At 43.0% G+C, this 22722-nt stretch overlaps 4 protein-coding genes across 5 annotated transcripts; all 4 read right to left on the bottom strand.

Annotated features, from left to right (window-relative positions):
- Positions 1-52: 52 nt before the first annotated feature.
- SDR39U1 (short chain dehydrogenase/reductase family 39U member 1) lies at positions 53-5836 on the bottom strand. Of its 2 annotated transcripts, XM_058041537.1 has the most exons (6): positions 5796-5836; positions 4996-5102; positions 4600-4682; positions 3273-3394; positions 2166-2309; positions 53-1963 (listed from the first exon to the last, which is right to left on the bottom strand). In XM_058041537.1, exons 1-6 carry the CDS (start codon positions 5824-5826, stop codon positions 1548-1550), a joined length of 903 nt encoding a protein of 300 aa, XP_057897520.1. In that variant the 5' UTR covers positions 5827-5836; the 3' UTR covers positions 53-1547. The 2 variants fall into 2 exon arrangements, with proteins under 2 accessions (XP_057897520.1, XP_057897519.1); XM_058041536.1 differs by lacking the exon at positions 5796-5836 and having other exon boundaries at positions 4996-5549.
- Positions 5837-7859: 2023 nt separating this feature from the next.
- Positions 7860-8804, bottom strand: LOC131094018 (olfactory receptor 9S13-like). The gene has a single exon (XM_058041486.1). The coding sequence runs from the start codon at positions 8799-8801 to the stop codon at positions 7860-7862; it is 942 nt and encodes a 313-aa protein (XP_057897469.1). The 5' UTR covers positions 8802-8804.
- Positions 8805-13267: 4463 nt separating this feature from the next.
- Positions 13268-14653, bottom strand: LOC131094017 (olfactory receptor 6Y1-like). Its single transcript, XM_058041485.1, has 2 exons — positions 13744-14653; positions 13268-13521 (listed from the first exon to the last, which is right to left on the bottom strand). The coding sequence occupies exons 1-2, from the start codon at positions 14651-14653 to the stop codon at positions 13268-13270; spliced, it is 1164 nt and encodes a 387-aa protein (XP_057897468.1).
- A 3869-nt stretch (positions 14654-18522) lies between these two features.
- Positions 18523-19482, bottom strand: LOC131094016 (olfactory receptor 6B1-like). The gene has a single exon (XM_058041484.1). It carries the CDS (start codon positions 19480-19482, stop codon positions 18523-18525), a length of 960 nt encoding a protein of 319 aa, XP_057897467.1.
- Between the last annotated feature and the right edge of the window lie 3240 nt (positions 19483-22722).

Here is a 22722-nt window from a genome sequence, read left to right as displayed (position 1 = left end):
AAAACGGAACCAAAGGTTTTACTGAAGTCCATGGTCAGTGGAAATCAAGGGGTACAAGGAAGGGAAATACCAACTTTAATCAGGGAATCAGTGTCTTACAATTAGTGAAAGAATGTTTAAAGCAGATTAACAATACAAATGGTGCAGAACTATGACTGCTACAGAAAACTCTGATTAAAGCCTTGCTGTCTTTAATACTGTGTTGCAAACTTACCCAGAGCTAACCCCAAAGCAAGGCAGCAGTGCAGATCACTCAGCTCTGTCAGAATGAGACCACAACTGCAGGCTCAGCCTGCTCACAGATGTCACACAGATGTCTCCAGTATGTACTGAACAGAGATAGGAGACTCATCCAGACTTCACCAAGACTGATCCTTCAGCTACTCTGGCATAAACCAGAAATGAGTGGACTGCTGTTGTTGTGGATTGCAAAGTGTAGGTCGTTATCTGCCTGAAGTGCCTTTTAATAGTATTTTCTAGCCCCAGCTTACATCACACTAGGAGTATTTCTCCAGAAGTACTGCTCTGCTGCTCTGTGGACTTCACACCCTGCAACCCCCTTTGGGATATGGAAGTGCGTCAAGGGAAGCACATGGATACATTTTCTGCCACTGTGAGATGATGAAATTGCTTTAAAAGGGAAGAGGTTCTGCTTCCCAAGGCAGACCAGGCAGCTGGGATATCGTCAGTGCCCAGTCAGGGGGAACACCTAAACACCAGCACCACCTCATGGGATCAGTAAAAGAAAACCACCCTGGTGTGAGGTAAGCACAAGGAAGGCAATAGCTGAAATGCTCCTTTGGACTAAAGCTGTGACCAAAGCTCACACAGGGATGTACCACCCAGCTTTCCTGAGCTCAAGCTTAGATGGGCACTCAGCCAAGGCAAAGCAGCCCAGGGGCCACAGTCTGACTGTCACCCTTTCCTCTAGAGGCTGGCAAAGCAGGGCTCTCCCTCATCCCTGCCACAGCACAAGGGGAATGCAACCCTGGAAGGGTGCAACTCTTTGGGTTAGACTCAGCTGAAGGTACTGAGACATCAACTTGGTACCAGCCACAAGAAAAGAGAGGGCAGAGTCTCCAAGCAATTTGTATTCAGCACCCTAAGATGCATCTTCTCCCACAACCACCAACACCAAGAGACTTTAGCTCTTCTGCTTTGCCTGTCATCATGGAGAAAACAGGAAGGGCAACTTCCAGTACCATGAATTACAACAGCATTAGGACTGTTTCCTGTTGCCACATCTCTCAGGAGAGAAGACAGGACACCCCCAGCTGCTTTGCCAGCAGTTCACACACATACCATACAAAGGGAAGATGGGCAATCCCACAGTCCCAGTCCTGTGAGGGGCTCCTGCCCTTCCCCAAGTGCAGGTGATGTTAAGATTCAGGTGGCAGGAAGAGGGATGATTCCTAAACTGGGGATGCACAGTGAGATACAGGGGGGCAGGATTGCTCACCCCTGCTGTACGTGGATGGGGAAGTGTCAGGGGGCAGGGCTCCCCTCTTTGATGGGGGGCTCACACAAACAGCCCAGGTGGGGAGGCCTCAAGCCACAATGTCCTTGAGAGCTGCAGGCAGCTCAGGGAAGATGAAGCGGTAGCCGCTCTCCAGGGTGCGTTTGGGCAGCACCCTCTGTCCCTCCAGCAGCATGGATGCCCTCTCTGCCCCAAAGAGAGCCCGCACGGCCCAGGCAGGCACTGGCAGCAGCGCCGGGCGCCCCAGGGCTGCCGCCAGCTCCTGGGCAAAGGTGCCATTGGAGGTGCCAGGCGAGGACGGGGCCACGCCGTTGAGGACGCCTCGCACTGACTCCGTCTCCAGGGCGTGACACACGATGCCAGCCAGGTCCTGGATGTGGATCCACGGGAAGGGCTGCAGCCCAGAGCCCATGGGGCCTCCGAGTCCCAGGCGGAAAGGCAAGAGCATCTGGGAGATTGCGCCGCCATCTCGGCCCAGCACGACACCTGTGGGGAGAACAGAGTGACACCAGGTGCTGCTGCCAGAGGGCAAAACCTCCTTCACACCCACACCTACAAGCAGGAGAATCCTTAAAAGGCTGGCTGGAACAGCACCCCAACAAGGAAAGAGAGAAGAACTGATGCCCTTTACCCAGCTCTTCCCAGCAGTAAAGCAATCACCATTAGTAAGCACAATGCCCCATCTCACCTGATCTCACCACAACACCACGAGTTGGGCTCCCAGGGATGAGAGCTGCAGCCTCCCACGAGCTCACCAGGCGTGAGAAGAAGTCAAAATCCCCTCCTGCACTGTCTTCAGTGTACTCAGCTGTGGGGCTGGGCCGGTAAAAACCTGCAGGGTGACAGCAGAAAGGGGGTCAGGGTTGAATGATCACACCAAGCCCCCCTTTCCCATCAGACTTTCTCTGCCTCCAGGAGCCCAGAACTCCTGTGAGGAAAGGCTGAGAGAACTGGGATTGTTCAGCCTGCAAAAGAGACCTAATTGCAACCTTCCAGTACCTGAAGGGAACCTATAAGAAAGCTGGAAAGAGACTACAAGGGCCTGGAGTGCCAGGACAAGGGGGGAATTGCTTCAAATTTAAAGTCAGTTTAGACTGGCTGCTAGGAAGGAAATCTACCCTGTGAGGGTGGGCAGGCCCTGGCACAGGGTGCCCAGAGCAGCTGTGGCTGCCCCTGGATCCCTGGAAGTGCCCAAGGCCAGGCTGGATGGGGTTTGGAGCACCCTGGGTCAGTGCAAGGTGTCCCTGCCATGGAACTGGATTGGCTTTAGGGCCCCTTCCAACCCAAGACCATTCTGGGATTCTGATCACTCCACCAGGGATATCCTCACATGAACAGCAGTCTAGTGGCAATGCTGACAAGTTTCTGAACTACTAATGTGCTCTACAGGTTCAGTAGGAACTCAGGCAGCCCCAAAACCCAAACAGGCCTACAAACAACACACTGAGGTGGCTGGAAGGTTTAAACCATGGCAGCTTTAAAGATAAACCTCAGCTTTAAAGACTGCAGCAAGCAGGAAGTTGGAGATTATGCAGAAGGCCTTACTGACACAAATTGATTCTACAGGATGCCTAAAGGCTTTCACAGGAAAACACAGAACTGCCCTAGACTAAGCACAGGGAGCCAAATTCCTCTCCAGCAGCGCTTAAAGCTTATCAAGGCTTGCCTAAACACAGTGACACTGATAGCAATACAGCTGACATTTCAAGGCAAGAAGGTGCTCCTGAGGAACTGTCTGCAGGCAAGGCCTCTCCAGGTCAGCAGCAGTGCTGTCTTGGCCAGGCCCAACCAATACCTACGCCAGTGACGAGGACCCAGGCACGGGGAGGCTGCTCAGCAGCACCGATGGCTTTGGCCAAGGCCTTCGTGGTCTCCACCCGGCTGCTGACGACCTCCCTGCAGAAGTCATCATTCCACCTGGGAAAGGGAGAGCAGGGATCAAACACCTCACAGGACACTGCCACCAGGGGGGACCCAGCCAACACCAGCTCACACGCACAGGGTGATGCCTCAGGTTTTAGTTTTTCTATTTTTCAGGTTCTGTGCTGCTTTAGTGGGTGGCTCTGGGCTTCTATTAGGGGATGGTGAGCTCTGTGCACAGAGCAGGGAGACAAAACAATTCCTGCTCCAGCTGGGGACCAAGGACAAATGAGCCAAATCTCAGGCCAAGAGCACAAACAGCGTGGGCTGGAGAGGGAAAAACAAGGATGGGACTGCATGGGCTGAAGGTGGAATTGGACAATTAACTCCAATATGCAAATGGAGAGGAACTTATAAAAGTGAGAGACCTCATGAGCATTGTCGTGCATTTTGTGACCATTTTGGTTCATTCTGGGACCATCTTGTGACCATTTTGGTTCACCTTGGGTGCAGCCCTGACTGGGCTCTTATAGTGCCCAAGGTGGATCCATGGAGGAGATCCTTCGAGTAAATCCCTTCTTTATTCTGTAATTCTGTAATTGGACAATTACCTCCAATATGCAAATGGAGCAGAGCTTATAAAAGTGAGAGACCCTGTGACCAATGGGGCATTTTGTGACCATTTTGGTTCATCTTGGGTGTAGCCCTGTGCTGTGGAAGGTGGATCCATGCATCCTCCTAATTAATCTCTGCTTTATTCTTGAGCTCTGTCCAGTCTCTGTTCTAGGCCAGCCTTCCCAAGGCACCAAGGAGAGGTCACAGAACTCCCCTCACCCCTGAGCAAAGGGAGGACATGTCATCTTACAGCACAAAGGCAGAGGAACTTTGGGAGATGGTGGCTCTTCCCTTACAAGACTGAAGGGTTTGGACTGCCTTCAGACAAAGTCAGCAAAGGAGCTAGACAGCAAAGCTGGTGCTCCTCCCAGAAGTCAAACTTTGCATGCAGGCATGCCACCCAATCTCCTTTTGGAAATGTGGAACTCATGTTTCTGGCCTCCAGCTGTAGATGCAGGAGGGAACTTTTCTTCCAAAGGTCTCTCAGAACCTACCAGGCCCACAGAAATGCTCTGGGTACTTGAGGGTGCAAATGTCAACCCAAGAGCTTCCTGGTCATGTTGTTTCCTCCCTTTCCACATTCACTGACAACACTAGCCTGTCTTCACTCCACCTTATCCCAAGAGCACTATGGAACATCAAGTTACCTGCGGAAAGGGTTGAGGACATTTTCACCAGCCAAGTTGACCACAGCTTCACACAGGGGCAGCCCGGAGTGGGACAGCTCCTCCTGGGCAGGAGTGACAGACATCACACATCAGGCCACCCCTCTGATCAAGCCTTCCCTGCAAATAAGCAGAGCAGGCTCCCAAGAACTTCACCCAGTTTCTTCCTGACATTTGCAGAGACAGCACGAATGGAGAAGATTTTGTTTCTTGGAGCTACAGCAGTACCCATTCTAATGACTCTGACCCATGGAACACCCAGCAAAAGGACATCCAGAGGAGCCAGACCTCCCCTCCCTGCCATGGAAAGCCACGGCACGCAGCCTGGTTTCTCAGCCCTGTCACACTCGCCCTGCTGTGACCGCTCTCATTTCATACCCAGCTGATCCGATCCGTGCCCCCTCTTCGTGACACGTGGGTCACTTGGTGCCCTCGGCTCCGCAGCAGCTGGGTCAGGGCTCTGCCCACGAAGCCCGTCCCACCACCTGGTGAGAGAGACAGAACATCAGGGCTGTGTTCTTGTGCCATCACCCCTCTGCAGCAGAGGCGGCCCGTGCCTGGGGCTGCATCACCGCAGCACCGCCCGCGCTCATGGCCAGCTTCCATAGCCGGGGAGGAAGCGGCGGCTTGGCTCCAACCCAGCGGGCAGCACCCACAACCCAGGCCCGCCTGGCCCTTCTCCAAAACTCCGTTCCGCTCAACACTCCCGCTCCCTCACGGGACCCGCTCCCTTACGGACCTGCTCCCACTGGCACCCGCACCTCCACGGGCCTCGCCCTCTCTGTCCGCCGCTCCCTCACGGCCCCGCACCCTCAAGGCCTCCGCTCCATCAGGGCCCCCGCTCCCTCACGGACTCGCTCCCTCACGTTCCCCACTTCAGACCTTCAGACCACCGCTCTCTCAGGCCACCCCTGCCTCACGGGCCCCGTTCTCTCAGACCTCCGCTCCCTCACGGACTCCGCACCCTCACGGTTCCCGCTCGCTCACGGCCCCGCTCTCTCTCTGTCAGCCGCTCCCTCTCGGGCTCCCGCTCTCTCTGTCCGCCGCTCCCTCACGGGCCCCGTTCTCTCTGGCCCCTGCACCCTCACGCCCCGTTCCCTCTGGCCCCTGCTCCCTCACGCCCCGCTCTCTCTGTCCGCCGCTCCCTCACAGCCCCGCTGCCCCAGCCCCGCACTCACCCACCACCACCCGCATTGCCGCGCCGCGCATGCGCCGAGCAGCGCCCACGGCGCGTGCGCCCCCCCGCCGCGCACGGCGCCCCCTAGCGGCGCGGAGGCCCTTAAAGGGCCAGCGCATCCCAGAGGCGGGGCCGTGCTCGGGGATGGGCCCGAACCGGGCTGGAACCGGGCTGGAACCGGGCTGGGGACACGGGGAGCGGCCCGGGGCTGAGGGGACACTCAGGGAACAGAGCAGAGCGGGGCTGAGGGGACATCCATCATCCATCCAGCCAGCCATCCATCCATCCATCCATCCATCCATCCATCCATCATCCATCCATCCATCCATCCATCATCCATCCATCCATCCATCATCCATCCATCCATCCAGCCATCCATCCATCCATCCATCCATCATCCATCCATCATCCATCCATCCATCCATCCATCCATCCATCATCCATCCATCCATCCATCATCCATCCATCCATCCATCCATCATCCAGCCATCCATCATCCATCCATCCATCCATCCATCCATCATCCATCCATCATCCATCCATCCATCCATCCATCCATCATCCATCCATCCATCCATCATCCATCCATCCATCCATCATCCATCCATCATCCATCCATCCATCCATCCATCCATCCATCATCCATCCATCCATCCATCATCCATCCATCCATCCATCATCCATCCATCCATCCATCCATCATCCATCCATCCATCCATCATCCATCCATCCATCCATGATCCATCCATCCATGATCCATCCATCCATCCATCCATCCATCCATCCATCCATCCATCCATCCATCCATGACCCATCCATCCATCCATCATCCATCCATCCATCCATCCATCCATCCATCCATCCATCCATCCATCCATCCATCCATCCATCCTCCATCATCCTTCCCCCAGCCCCAGTCTGTCACTCAGTCACAGAACCATTAAAGTTGGAAAATAGCTCCAGGATTGTTGTGTTTGACTGAACACCACCATGAGCTAAATCATGGCACCAAGTGCCATGTCCTGTCTCTTTTTGGGCACTTCCAGGAGTGGTGTCTCCCTTGCTTCACTGAGCAACCACAGCTCTCCTCATCCCTCTGGCCACCAGCTCTATGAAAGTGCCATGTCCTGTGGTTAAGAAAAGAAGAAATGCGTTTTCTACGAGGAGCCAGCTTGGATATTTGATATTTAAGAGTTATTTGCAGAGACACATCTCTGTGCTTCACTCTTGTCTAACTTAATTTAGCTGTGGATGTGCAGAGTGAGAATGCCTCCAACCTGAACAGGCTGTGTTCCAGAAATAAGTGCCAGAATCTGTTTGTGTCCTATTTTACATGTTCAGTACACTTAGGTGTGGCAGCAGATTCTGCTGCCAAAATCTGAATTTTCTGTCCTATTTTACATGTTCAGTACACTTAGGTACTCTTCAAATTGTCCAACCCGTCATGTTAATTATGGCTTTAAAATGCTGGTATCTTTTGAATGGCTATAAGAGGCCTCTAAATCACAGGTCAGATGGATTGTAAATATCTAATTACGGTTAAATGAAACCTCACTTTCATCTGCTCTGTAAAAGGAATAAAGCTGGCCAGAGAAAAATCGGAAAAAAAGAGATACTTTTGTTCACAATAATGTAAAAGAAAATGTCAAAATTGTGTGTCACTGTGATCAGCCATTTAACAGATGTGTGGCCTTGGCTTACTTAATTGACCTTACTTTTAAATTCTTATTTTTATTCTGATTTTATGGGCAAGCATCAATGATTTAAGTGTAATTGATGTAAACTTATGAAATAATTTCATAGAAATCAAATATATTGCCCATTGAAGGATATCCTACATCCTTTCAAAAAATGTTTAGTTGAAATAACAATTACTAGATTGTCATAGATTTGTTTATATATCCTGCTTTTACTGACCATCTAGAAACACAAAAGACTCTTGAAAGCAGGTCCTGATGTCCTTAATTTTACATCCTGTCCTTTATTTTACATCCCGTCCTTCATTTTACATTCAGGTCCTGATGTCCTTTATTTTACAAATTGAACACTGTGCTCATTCTCTACTTCAGGAATGGTGCTTAAAAAACCCTTTCCTTTTTAGCTGTTTTTTCAGAGCCCCTTTTACCTCCCTGTTTCTGAGGGTGTAAATGAAGGGGTTCAGCATGGGAATAACAACAGTGTAGAAGATGGAGATGATGTTGCTCTTGCTGGGTGAGGATGCAGCTCCAGGCTGAGCATACATGAAGAACACTGTCCCAAAGAACAAGCAGATTGTCACCATGTGAGACGAGCAGGTGGAGAAGGCCTTGTGCCTGCTTTCTGCTGAAGGCATTTGGATGATTGTGACGATGATATAACCATAGGAGACAAAAACCACCAGGGCAGTGCCCACAATTATTGGTCCACACACAGCCAGCATTACGAGCTCGTTGACGAGGGTGTTGGAGCAGGAGGTGTGGATCACTGCAGCAACTTCACAGAAGAAGTGCTTGATTTCTCTGCGCCCACAGAAGGACAGGCTGAAGGTGAAGCCTGTCTGGATGGTGCAGTTGATGCAGCCTGAGAGATAGGAGCCCACCACCATGAGCACACAAAGCCTTCTGCTCATAACCACCTGGTAGAGCAGCGGGTTGCAGATGGCAGTGAAGCGATCATAAGCCATCACAGCCAGGAAAAAAGCTTCTGTTGTGCCAAAGAGAGAGAAGAAGAACATTTGGGAAGCACAGCCAGCATAGGAAATGCTCCTTCTGCCCAGCAAGAATGCCAGGGCTGCCCGGGGAGTGATGACAGAGGAATAGCAGATGTCCAAGGTGGACAGGTTCCCCAGGAAGAAGTACATTGGGGTGTGCAGCTTGGGCTCCATCCTGATGATGAGGATCATGCAGATGTTTCCCACCACAGTGACAATGTACATTGTGGAGAAGAGAACTGAGAGAAGGACTTGGGATCCTGGGTGGGATTTGAACCCCACCAAAATGAACTCACTTATCCTGGTGTGGTTTTCCATCTTGGCTTTCCAAAAGGAAATTAGGATGGAGTGGATTGCTGATAGTTTGCCTGGAGAAGCAATTGTACAAGAAGAAGAAAATATATGATATCAATATCGATGATATCAATATATATCTCAATATGTGACATCAATATATATATGATATATGAAACATAAGAAATATGAATTAATACAATTAATGCTCACTATAAATTATATGTATTAATTATATAAAATAATAAAAAATAACATTTTAGTATTCAAAATATTAATACAATGTAAATAATATCTATATATAATATTATAAAATCATAATATTATATATAATTAATTAAAATTATATATAATATATAATATATTACGATAACCATTATATTAGTAATAAATTTAAATTATATATTAATGGATATAAATATTATTTGTAATAATTATAATATATGTATAATGTAATATATTATATAAGTTATGTAGCATTATATATTAATTATATTCTATTTATATTATTTTTATTAATTATTAATTAATAAATTTAAATAGGGATATGGAAAAAGGTATAAAATTTATTGATATATCATATCTGCCGATTTTTGTCAACTACTACAGGGTAATTTATAAACTAATAATCTTGTAATATCTTCAATATAAAGAAACATTCTGCATGCAGCTTATCCAACCTATTTTAATTTAATAAACTTTACAACCAACTAGAAACAGACATTTCATTTTACAGTTGAAGACCTATTTCAGATTTAACTGGCAGAAAATAATCTCACCCTAAGACTGCAACTAACCCACAAGATTGCAACTAACCCACAAGATTGCTCTCCCCTAAACAAAAGAACAAGGAAAAATGCTACTTCAGATGATGCAAAACAATTGAAAATATATGAGCCAAGAAATGTATTCATTTAGATAATTGTTTAAAAAAAATTTCAAGCCTATTATTTTTTTAAAAGCTGACTGACAGAAATAGTATTTTATTTGCTTTGCTGTCATTTCCATTAGATAATTTTTCTTAACCAGGATATACTTAATATTTTAAAACCATTGAATTAATTTTTAACAATTTCTCCAGCTATCCCTCCGAGGTCCTTGAAACGTAGCCTTACTTCTAGGTACCCTCAGAAGGTATTTAATTTATTTAATCCTTTGTTCTATTTAATCCTTTGTTCTTATTTACCCACGAGTCTTAGGAAAGGGAAATAAATTTGGAGAAAGAATTTCCCTTTGCATAACCTTGCTCATCAAATATTTTGGTGAGTTTTCCTGGGGATTTTTGTGTGCAGAGAGCTCAGGTTTAGGCAGTCAGGTCAAGTATCACTCAAAGCCTTTTCCAGGTTGTTGTCTACAACTTTCACAATTCCTAAGCCTTCCCTTATTGTCAAAAGAGAGAAATAGATGCATCCACAGTGTGATCCTTCTAGTCTCACCCTACCTGTTCAAAACAGGGGAAAAACAGTGCCTTAGAAGTAGCTGGTTTTGATAAAAATTAATAAATCCACCCAGAAGAGAATAAGAAAATAAGAGATACTTTTGTCCACAATAATGTAAAAGAAAACATCAAAATCTTGTGTCATTGTGGTCAGGCATTCAACAGATGTGTGGTCCTGGCTTATGTAATTGACCTTATTTTTAAATTCTTATTTTTGTTCTGGTTTTATGTGTAAGCATCAATGATTTTAGTGTAATAGATGTAAACCTATGAAATAATTTAATGATAATCAAACATATTGTCCATTGAAGGATATCCTACATCCCATCCAAAATTGGTTTTTTTGAAATAACAATTGCTACTGCTTAATTTAATGGCTTTTTAAAGAAGGTAAACACCTCATCTAAGAATGAAGATGCTGCAGATACTTTTTTAGTCAGTGAGAAAGGAAGATTTTTGATTCACCTGAGAAGTCTCTGGATCTATGTGTCTCTTGATTGATCAAACAAAAAGTCTAAATGCAGACACATTAAAAACTGTCTTCCTGATAATGTATTTAATTTACAGGAGAACTAACTGTATACATAATTACTACATTCTATATAATGAAAAAAAAGAGAAAACAGAAACTTTTAATCCAATTCTGTCACCACATTTAACAAAGCAAAACTCAGATTTCACACACCACAATACACATACCTTGTAACACAGTTAGTGAAGCCAGGTTTGGTTTTTTGGAATTCAGGTTTCTTGAACACATTGCCAAAAAATACTGAACATTTTTTCTACTCAGCTGATTTTTCTCTTGTAATCAATACATCACTGGCTTTTCCTCTGACTGCTTCTAAGAGCATTCTCCTTAGCATGTTGCTTATGTATACTTTAATAAGTGTACATAAAAAACACCAGGGATTCAGTTTCCACAGTCCTGGACCTCCACAGCAAATACCTGAAATCTCAAATGAGATATTTTTCCCTTGTGCCATTTTTCTTTGCCTGCAAAAGTAAGAAAACTATAAGGAATAGAAGAGATAAAATAACAAACACAAGCAATAAAGTGTAAAGCTGTTTCTGTGTGTCTTCTACCCCTACTTTTTTCACTGCTTCTTATGCAGAACCCTTCCTGCCTCTTGTAGATTTTTTTTTCTGCTAAGCAAAACACTGTGGACCTAATCAAGATCTCATTAACCATTAGAATCTGCTTCCTTCTCTTGTAGTTGAGACAGAGACAACACAAAGCCACTCTTCATTTTTAGAAGGCTTCAAACTCTTTTTATTATGGCATGCATGCTTTTTATGCATTCTTATAAAACTCATAAGTTTACACTTTACTCATTGGTCACAAAATACAAATAAAGTGCTTATTGGAATAGGCAGTTGAAGTTTCTCTTATTTATCCTCCTTTCTGTCTTGGTTTCTATGTCAAGGACTTTGGTAGGAAATTCTTTCAGGGGTAAACATGGATCCCCTTCTCAGCCTTTTCTCTGGCTCACAGAAGTCACTGTAAAACCTCTTCCAGATTATCAAAATAGAACAGACACCCTTGCCTTCTCCCCAAGCAATAATGGTTCTCCTCTCTAAACAAAAGCAAGTTTTCACTAAATGTGTTTTCTTCTCTGACTCCAGGAGTGTGCTCACCTCTAAAACTGAGAAATCTGGTTCAGGTGAGGGCCCAGCCTCGAAGGGAACACTGCTCTGGGGGGCAGCAATCACCCCAGGAAGGGAAAAACATCTCACAACTCCTGTTTGGGTATCTCACACACCCTAGGACATGTCTGATTTTCAAAAAGCAAATTTGCATTCTTCTCAGCACAGGAGTGTCCCATTTAGTTACAGCAAACTATATTAAATTTTCTTTGTTTTGGCACGTGGTTTTAAATAAATCTGCATGAAATAGATGTTTCTGTTCTTGATATAATGGCTTCCAGATTTTGTGACTGACAATTGATCAGTGCCTTCTAAACCCAGACTACCTTACATTTGCATACATTCCTATCAGTTTCTCTTATCTGCAGGCAGAGAGTGAGATTAAGAGAAAGTTTCTCAAAAGCTGAGATTGGACTTTTGTTTTTACCTTCTTAACTTGTGGGTAGTGACTTATTTAAAGTACTTTAAAAGTACTTGAATTTGTGAAAGCGTTTATTAGGAAAACTTCCAGAAATAAGCTTAGATGCAAGAGGGAACTTGCATTCTCAAAAGGTTTGTGTTTGTGTAACACTTTTCTGTGTTCTCTCCTTCCCTAAGGAACCTCTGTGGAATAGGTTATGAATTATTTGTTTCAGGTTATCTAAGAATATTATTATTAGTGTACATAAACCCCATAATAATTGGATTATGATCCTCTTCACAGTGTATTTGAAGGATTTCCCTGATGTTATTTCAAAACAATCACTTCAGATCAGTGCTTTAAAACCAGTCAATGTGTGTAGCCAAATCACTGCATTAAAGAAACTTCAAACCTTGCAAAATTTCAATTAAAAACTCATGAAGGAGTTGTGGAGCTGAGACAGAGGCCAAGTGACAATGCAGCTGTACCATGTGACTATTCACATTATACCTTCTCTAATGCTATATTAGAAACATTTTCTTCTTCAGAGGATGGTTCCTTTTATCCCACACCAGGAATCTAAGAATGTTACAATTACCCATTCTTTTCTGCTGCCTATTTCTCTCAAGGGATAGTAACAAAATTTTGGATTAAATGAATCACAAATAGCTGATTTTCACATGCATTTACAGTGTTTTCCGGACTTTATTCCATCTAGAGCAAACAAAATTGGGCTTTATTTTCCAGCATTTCCAAACACCTTTAAAAACAGCAGTCATTCAGTTGGAGACTTTTAAGAAAAGGTGACAGCATAGATTCTTAGGAGGAAAACAAGCAAAAAAAACCCCAAACCCATACATCTCATGTCAAAACCATAGTATATACATATATATATATATCAAGGTTTAGTTCAATAAATATGAGTAGTGGTTGCATGGATTGAGGTTTGGACCTCCTGACTTCATCTCCTCAGCGCTGCTGTTGATCATCATGAGCAAAGCCCCTTCAGTTGATTTCTTTGGCGCCTCTTCTGCAAGTAAAGGTCCTCCTCATGGCAACCCTGACCTCTTTGTTTCTAAGGCAGTAGATGAGAGGATTCAGAAGTGGCACAACCACCGTGTACAGGAGTGACACCAGCTTGTTGGCACGATAGGTGTACATGAGCTTGGGGCGGGCGTAGGTGAAAAGAGTGGTGGAGTAGAACAAAACAGAGCAGTCATTCAGCTGGAGACTTTTAAGAAAAGGTGACAGCATTGATTCTTAGGAGGAAAACAAGCAAAAAAACCCCAAACCCACATATCTCATGTCAAAACTATAGTATATACATATATATATGTCAAGGTTTAGTTCAATAAATATGAGTAGCGGTTGCATGGATTGAGGTTTGGACCTCCTGACTTCATCTCCTCAGCGCTGCCGTTGATTTTCATGAGCAAAGCCCCTTCATGTGATTTCTCTGGTGTCTCTTCTGCAAGTAAAAGTCCTCCTCATGGCAACCCTGACCTCTTTGTTTCTAAGGCAGTAGATGAGAGGATTCAGAAGCGGCACAACCACCGTGTACAGGACTGACACCAGCTTGTTGGCACGATAGGTGTACATGAGCTTGGGGTGGGCGTAGGTGAAAAGGGTGGTGGAGTAGAACAAAACCACCACGGTCAGGTGGGAGCTGCAGGTGGAAAAAGCCTTCTGCCTCCCCTGGGGAGAAGGAATCTTCAGCACAGTGAAGAGGATGCAGATGTAGGAGGCCACCACAGCGCACAGGGGCAGCATGATGACCAGCAGGGCCAAGGTGAAGTCCACGAGCTCGGCCGAAGAGGAATCGCTGCAGGAGATGTTCAGGAGGGGGGAAATGTCGCAGAAATAATGATTGATTTTGTCCACGTCGCAGAAGGAGAGGCTGGCTATAAAGCCCAGCTTGATGGAAGAGGTGGCCAAGCCACACATCCAGCAGGCAGCCACCAGCTGGGCACAGAGCTTGTGGCTCATGATCAGGGGGTACCTGAGGGGTTTGCAGATGGCCACGAAGCGGTCGAAGGCCATCACGGCCAGCAGGACGTACTCAGTGCAAACAAAAGTCACAAAGAAATGCAGCTGTGCCATGCAGCCCTGGAATGAAATCCTTTTGTCGTGGGACAGGACATCTCTGATCATCTTTGGCTCAATGGCAGAGACATACCAGATCTCTAAGAAGGACAGATTCCCTAGGAAGAAATACATGGGTTTTTGCAGGCTGTGGGTGTTTCGGATGATGAGAATGATGAGGAAGTTTTCCAACACAGTTAATAAATAAGCCAGAAGTAAAGCAGAGAAGAGAAGCAGCTGCTGTTCACCAGTGGTGGGAAAACCCAGGAGAATGAAATACATGACTTTGGTTTCATTCCTCCCACCCATTCTGTAGAAGAAAGATGAACCTTATCCACCTGCAATAAATTAATGCAATCACACCTAACTACCAGGCTTAAATTCATAGCCATAAGTTACACCACCACTTAAAGACTCTGTAAAAGTTCAGACATTTTTTGCTGGGTTTTTAGAAATGAACTTTGTGAAATTTATCTGCTCATTTCAGAATTTTTTTCATTTTATAAATTAAAACATGCTTTTAAATTTACATTTCACAGAGATAAACATACATTACAAATTGACATTTCATGGAGATAAATATACATTACAAAACTTTGTGGAATTTATCTGCTCAATTCAGATTTTTTTCACTTTAAAAATCAAAACATGCTTTTGAGTTTACATTTCATGGAGATAAATATACATTAAAAATTGACATTTCATGGAGGTCAATATACATTACAAATCTCACCTTAGACAAATGATGACTGATGCTAATATATTTTCCATCCAGTATAAAGAAGTGACAGGTTATGAGCTTATAGACAGACATTCACATTTCCAATGCTTTAGTTTCTACATCTAAACATTTCTAAAGTTGAAACATATATATCCCAGGAACTGTAAGAGAAATGTGAAGCACCATAAGGATATATTCATTTTTAAAATAAAAAAAACCTCTCCAAATACATCTGAAAGAGCCCACTAAAGGTTTCTGTATCTGGCTCTGAGCACACTTACATCTACACAAATCTATTGAGATGGTACACAGAGATCTCAGATATAGCATAAGTACAAGCAAATTCCAATTTTAGGTCTGGTTTGTTTGCAGCTAACTCAGATTAATCCTTCAAAAATAAGAGTGGCTCAGCCTGTGCTGTTAAAAACAAAACTGTTCTCAACCTTCTGTAGTGGGAATCCACTGGTGCTGCAGAATGTGATCAGTAGGGAACAGCTGAATGTGGGCTGATATGTCAGTGCTGTGATTTATACCAGCACAGAGAAATCAACACTTTACTTACCTGTGGTGTCCCATGAGGTCTGATTCAGAAATTGTGGTAACCTCCCAATGGAAGCAATCACGGAAAGAGGAGGGATGTTATTGTTTCCTCTGTGACTCCATGCAGAGCAGAAGAAACTCTGAAGATTTTTTTTTTCTGAGACACTCAGCAATGAAAGAATATCTGCTAGTGTCTGCTGATTTTTATAGGGCAGAGGAAAGTAAAAACATACCCTGAGGCAAGGAATATGGCAGTCTTTTACCAATAGGTAATCTAGAAAAATATTTTAATGCCCTTATCTAAATCAGTGACCTTAACTGGTAATGGCTTTTGGAGCGAGTGATTTTGGATAAGTGTACTTTCACCCACACTGGAGTTGTGTTCAGACCCACAAATACCCAAGTTATGCATTTTCTTAATTTTTTAAAACACTACAAATGTCTTCAGAGCAAAAGGAGGATCAGAGATAGCATTAATCTGTCCCCTGATGAGGTCAGCTGCCTCCCAAACAGAGCTGAGGAGCTGCTGCAGGATTCTATAGCATGAAAAGTACAAAACCTGATGTGGTTCCCCCCTCCATGCTGCAACTGTTTGTAAAATCTCCCTCCACTTGGTCTCATATTAATTAGATATCTTCCTTAAGCCAGAACCATGACTAAAATTACATTTATTACATTTAAATTATGTTTATTACTTTAAATTACATTAATTACATTTAAAATTACAATTATTTTCATGCAGTGAAAATAATGGGACTTTGGCATCTAGGAGAGCTGGAATCACAGAAGTTATTTGGCTGTTGGGCATAGTTTGATTTATTTTGCAAATACGTAAGAATCTAGTGACATTTGACATACCTTATGGCATGCTGCTGAATTCTAACTTCTGGCCAAAGCCACATGTGCATGCTCAGGTATGTAAGGGAACCTCATAAAAAAGACAACTTTAAAATAATGTCAGTGCATGGAGAAGGGAGTAGTGTTAGTTCTTACCTCATTTCTGTTAGGCTGGTGAGGATCCAACTACCATGGACCAGTTTTGGGTTCCCTGGTATTTACATAATTTTAATTTATATGATTTTATTTATATAATTTTAATTTATATCGTTTTATAATTTATGTAATTATTATATATATATATATATATATATATATATATATATATATAATTCAAGGAAAATGTGGATTAACTAGAGAGGTGCTTACCAAGGCCTGCTAGGATGTGAACACATGACTCAGGGTACATGAACCGTGAAAAGAAGTTATTGGGTTTGTTAAATATGGGGTATTGGAGGCTGTGACAAGCTGTAAAAAGGGATAAAAACAATTATTTGCAACTCAGTAGCTGCTATTTAGGCCATTGGATGTGAGGTCAGAGTGCTTAAACAGCTTCCCTGAGAGATTTTAGTACCTCTGACATTTTCAGCTCTCAGCTAGACCAAGGCACAGCTGATGTAACAGAGACGTGGGCAGAGTTATGCTATAAAATTATAAATTATAAATATATATTAACATCTAGAGTACTGCATCCAGGAGTGACATGGATCATCTGCAGAGCATCCATTCCCTGGATAGGATTGAACATATTGCTCAATCTGTGGGTACCAGATTCACTTCCCTAAACATCAATTTCTGTTGCAGTTTGTGATGCCACAGAGTTTTCCATTTGACATCCAGATCAAAGGATCATAAAAAAACTCGGGTTGGAAAGGCAGAACTTTAATTACAGAATATTTTAACTCACTCTGCTGTCACAAACATATTTCAGAGTTTCAGGGACTTGTCAGGTCGAGCTTTGCAAAGCTCAAAGGACAGAGATTTCTTGACCTATTTGGGACTGTGTTGTGGTGCTTCATCACTCTATCTTATCTGAATTTAATTTTGTTGGAACAAGTTCCTGTTGCTTTTGTCTTTTCAGGCATGCCCACTTAAGAATTGCCTCTATCTCCTCTGTAATTCTCTTCAGGTTGTGGCAGACTGCAGCTAAAAACCTCCTCAACATTCTCTTTTCTTTAAAAACTGCTCCCATCTGTCTCCCTCTGTGTGCTCCCACCCTTCTGTCATTTGGTAACTCTCTGCTGGAACTTCCATTTTTGTCTTTCTTCTAGTGGGAAGTTTCAGACTAGTCACAGTAATGTTGATGTAGTCCTGGGTAACAAACAGAGCCCAGGATCATTTACCATCAGGCTGATGATGCAAGATTTTGTGTCTGTGTGTTAAATTACCCTCAAATTCTTCCTGACCCTCTCCTTTGAATGTTCCTTAGGGAAAGATCTGTGTTTAGGCAACTGATTCTTCTCTTAGTGCTTATATCTCCTTATGTGATGTTGAAGGACCACAGGAAAAAATTTAAAAATTAGGAGGTTGATTTAGCATTTAAAATGGAAATTAAACTGTGCAAATTAACCCTCTTGCCCAAAAGTAAAGGTTTGTTTTCTGAATCTGAGCTACTTCCCAGAGTTATATTTGAAGTTAATGAAGAAGAAACTTCTCAGTGGAGTTTCACGGTCTCCTATCACAGCTATCTAAAATGACTGAAGTTCCCATCCTCATTCCTGTGAAGAAAGCTGACATAACTATTTATTTGGTGCCTCAAGTTCTTGAATCCTAGTTTCATGTTAAGTTGAATCAAGGTCAGAATGCAATTTTGTTCTTTGATGCATTCCAACAAAATACATTCAGAGAGGACAATTATGTTTATTGCCTTTTCCACTCCTCGGGAATGATGTGTGATGTGTTCAGTTAGAAAAACCTTTTACATTCACATAGATTCAGAGATTTTAGCTGAACATGCAGATTGACTCCAATAACCAATAACTGGAGAACCCCAATAACCCTTTCTGTCAAAGTAAAAATCTTATTAGGTTTTCATAGGATTCAGACACATTCAGTTGGAAGATAATCTCCCAAGAATTCATTAGTGGTCAGAGGCAGAAACTCTGGAGAGAGCAGTCCTGCTACACAAGACCTTCAGCAAAGTGTCCTTCACCTCCTGGTTCCTCAGGCAGTAAATGCATGGGTTTAGCATCGGGGTGACAATGGTATAAATGATGGAAACCAGCTTGTTGAGATCCCTGGAGTCTGCACGCCTGGGCCGAGCATACATGAACAGGGTGGCTGAGAAGAAAGTGATGACCACAGCCAGGTGAGAAGCACATGTGGAGAAGGCTTTCTTCCTGTTCTGAGCCTTGGGGATGAGCAAAACAGTCCTGATTATGCAGGTGTAAGAAACAATGATGACAGAGAGGGGGATCAACAAAGTGAACAAGGCCGAGATGAAATCCACCATCTCGGCCAGGCGCCGCTGGGAGCACGAGAGGTTGAGCAGCGGGCTGATGTCACAGAAGAAGTGGTTGATGACCCCGGGCCCACAGAAGGAGAGCTGGGAAATGAAGGAGACCTTGAGCACAGCTATGAGGAAGCCAAGCAGCCAGGAGGCCGTGGCCAGCTGCAGGCAGGCCCTGTGGCCCATGGCGAGGGCGTAGTGCAGCGGGGCGCAGATGGCCACGTAGCGGTCGTAGGCCATGGCAGCCAGCAGGACACACTCAGTGCACACCAGGGCGATGAAAAAGTACAGCTGGGCCATGCAGCTCGTGAGGGAGATGCTCTTGCTCCTCACCACCAAGGTGAGCAGCAGCTTGGGAACGGTGACTGAGATGTAGCAGGCCTCAAGGAAAGCGAGGTGGCCCAGGAAGAAGTACATGGGCTTGTGGAGCTGGGGGTGGGTGATGATCAAGGTGATGATGACCATGTTCTCGGTGACAGTCAGCAAATACACGGCCAGGAAAATGACAAACAGCACAGCCTGCAGCTCTCTGCTGGCGGGGAATCCCAGGAGGATGAATTCATGGATGTGGGTGTCATTTTCTTGTGCCATGATGACCTTGAAGGCCTGGAATGTTGTGGTATTCACATTTTCTAAGACATCCCTTTGATCAGCATTTTTCTCCTGAGAAGCTGCAGAGAAAAAGGAGAACAATTATTATTTCATTTGCTTCTCCTGTGTTTTTCTCATCTGGAATGTGTTTGGAAATTGTTTACTCACAGGTGATTGTTTCATTGGATTCTGGTGTGAGTTGTTTTCACTCATTGGCCAATCAGTGCCAAACTATGCTGAAACTCTAAAAAGAATGATGAGTTTTCATTACTATCTTTTTAGCATTTGGTAATATAATATAATATAATATAATATAATATAATATAATATAATATAATATAATATAATATAATATAATATAATATAATATAATATAATATAATATAATATAATATAATATAATATAATATAATATAATATAATATAATATAATATAATATAATATAATATAATATAGTATAATATAATATAATATAATATCCTTTTAAAAACATGGAGTCAGATTCATCATTCCTCCCTGCCATGAAAATCCCTGCAAATACAATAGAATGTATGAGGAGCAAAAAGGAAAGAAATAAGGGAACATTTTGCATTATCTCCCCCAAGCATCCTCTTCATGCCTGACTTTCAAATACACAGTTTAACTAGAGATTCCACACCAGTTATTTAATTGACATTCCTTATTATTTAACCATTCCTTATTATTTAAATTCTGAATTATTTTTATGGCCTACAGCAGGATTGGTGATTGGAATCTTGGCTCCAAGAAAATATTTAGGCTTCACTGATTTCTTCACAGACCTTATCTTCACTTAAAACACAGTCAGAGGGGAAGAGACAACATTATTAAATCTGTGTTTGATCTTTTGCATTAATTGATAGAATTAATCTTAATTTTTCACAAAATACCTGAAGTTTGATGTTTATGCCTCTTATTTTCACTTCTTAGGGAAGATTTCAAACAACATTTTTTTACATATTCCTGCACATTCCTATCCGACACTCAACTGACTTTCTAGAATGATGTTCACGATTTGTTATTCACAAAATATTTTTCATATAAAACATTAAGAGAAAAAAAATCCATTAATGTTCTGAAGAAAAGAAAATATTTTTGTGATATCATTATTTATTTGAGTTTCAAAATATTTATTTCAAATTAGATTTTTCTCTTGCATATAGATAATCTGTGTAGAATCAATCTGATTACATAACTTACATATTTCATTGCAAGTTCATGACTGCTGCCAAATAATAAAGTGACAGAATACTAAATACAATTTGATTTATAAGAACGGCTTTCACATCTCCCAGCCTTCTATGAGATCTAAGTTGTGGTACAACTTAAATCACCTTAATACTACAGGAAAGGCAGGTAACTCATTTTTCAATGTAGCCAGTAGAAATTCAAGCAGTACAAGGAAAAAACCTAGTTTAAGTGATTTAGCAGGCTACAGAATACAAACCATAATTGAAAAGTGCCTGAACCAAAATAATATCAAAAAGAGAAAAGAAAAATTATAGCCTATTCTATTATAGGCTTTAAAGCACCTTAGAATATTGACTAGCACTACTTTAATTTTAAATTACAAGAATTTCAAGTCTCATAATTGACTGACAGTACTTTTAATTTTAAAAGGGTGATTAACTGGAGCATTTCAGGTACCTGCCCTCAACTAACAGATCACTCTCAGGTGACACAGAAAGAGAATTTCCATATTTCAAGAATTAAGCTTTTCAATGTAAAAATAATGGTGAATATTTTTTTAAATTCTAGTCCACTGAAAGTAGAATAAAAATGCCTTTTTCACCACATAAACATGTTCAGAAGCACTGCTATTACATAGAAAACACAGAGAGAGTGTGAGGGAAAGGTTATATTTAACTTATACTCTCAACAGAAGTTGTAAGGTTTTTAAAAGCACATAAAATACAGCAAGAAATTTCCATATTTCTAGTCTTTTAATCTGTTAAATCCAGCTCTGCTTTCCTTTCCAAGCAATCCCTCTCTCTTCTCTTTCACACTTTGAGAAACATGTCCATGTTTCTCTTGAAAAGTTCTCACAGCATTACAGAATCAAAAAACCTCAGAATCACAAAATCACAGTATCCCAGAATCACAAAATCACAGAATCCCAGACTGGTTTGGGTTGGGAGAATTTTAAAGCCCATCCCAACCCACCCCTGCCATGGCAGGGACACTTTCCACTGTCCCAGGCTGCTCCCAGCCCTGTCCAACCTGGATTTGGGCACTGCCAGGGATCCAGGGGCACCCTCCCCACCGTTCCACAGAAGAATTTCTTTCCAATATCTAATCTAAACTTATTCCTTTTCAGTTCGAAGCCATTCCCCCTTGTCCTGCTCCAATTCCTGATAAAAACTGGGAATGCCGTTTCCAGGACACAACTTATGTTGGAATTTTCAGAGCTCAGGTGAGATCAGATGAGAAGAAACAGCTCTAACAAACCTAAAGAAAAATAAATTAAAAGCTTTTTGTCTAACGAGAGATCATATCTATGCTTTTCTCTCTTCTATTAAGCTAAACCTTACCCCTGTGCTGTTCTGTCTCTCTCCAGTGGCTGGAAGCTGCTTTGCTGGTGGCTGCTTTGTTAAAAGCTGTGAGCACAAACAGTTCCTGCAGGCTTTTGTCACTTCTGCTGAGCAGGAGATTTCCCAGGATGCTAAAATATCTCCCAGTACATTATCCTTCAAAGCCCAAGAGAGCTGGGAACAGAATTAGAGGGAATAATTTCCCCTCTTTTTTTCTAAACCTCATGGAAAGTGTTGCTCTGCTGCTGTTGCTTGTTTGCTTGTTAATTTTTTTATGTGCTAACTATTGTAGCACTATTCATACTTTTTTGTTTTCCCTTTTCCCAAGTCACTGCTGTCTGTGTGACAAAGCATCAGAGCAGAACTCAGGATATTTGTACTTTGCTGGTGGCTCTTGATGGGGAGCTCTGACAAGTAAAATTCTTCACTTATCAGTGCCTTAGTTTCTCCCTACATTGAATTGTGGAAGAGGTTTCACAGTGACTTCTGGGAACCAGAGAGAAGTTTGAGAAGAGGATCCATGTTTACCCCTGAAAGAATTTCCTACCAAGGTCGTTTACCAAGAAAGAAAGAAGGATAAATAAGAGAAACTTCAACTGCCTATTCCAATGAGCACTTTGTTTGTCTCTGGTGACCTATGAGTAAACTTATGAGATTTTAAAGAATGTCTCAAAAGCATGCATGCCATAA

The sequence above is a fragment of the Melospiza georgiana genome, chromosome 28 (assembly GCF_028018845.1).
Source record: "Melospiza georgiana isolate bMelGeo1 chromosome 28, bMelGeo1.pri, whole genome shotgun sequence".
NCBI lineage: Eukaryota > Metazoa > Chordata > Aves > Passeriformes > Passerellidae > Melospiza > Melospiza georgiana.
Note: the sequence above shows the minus strand (reverse complement) of the source record. Positions and strands in the feature narration are given on the sequence as shown.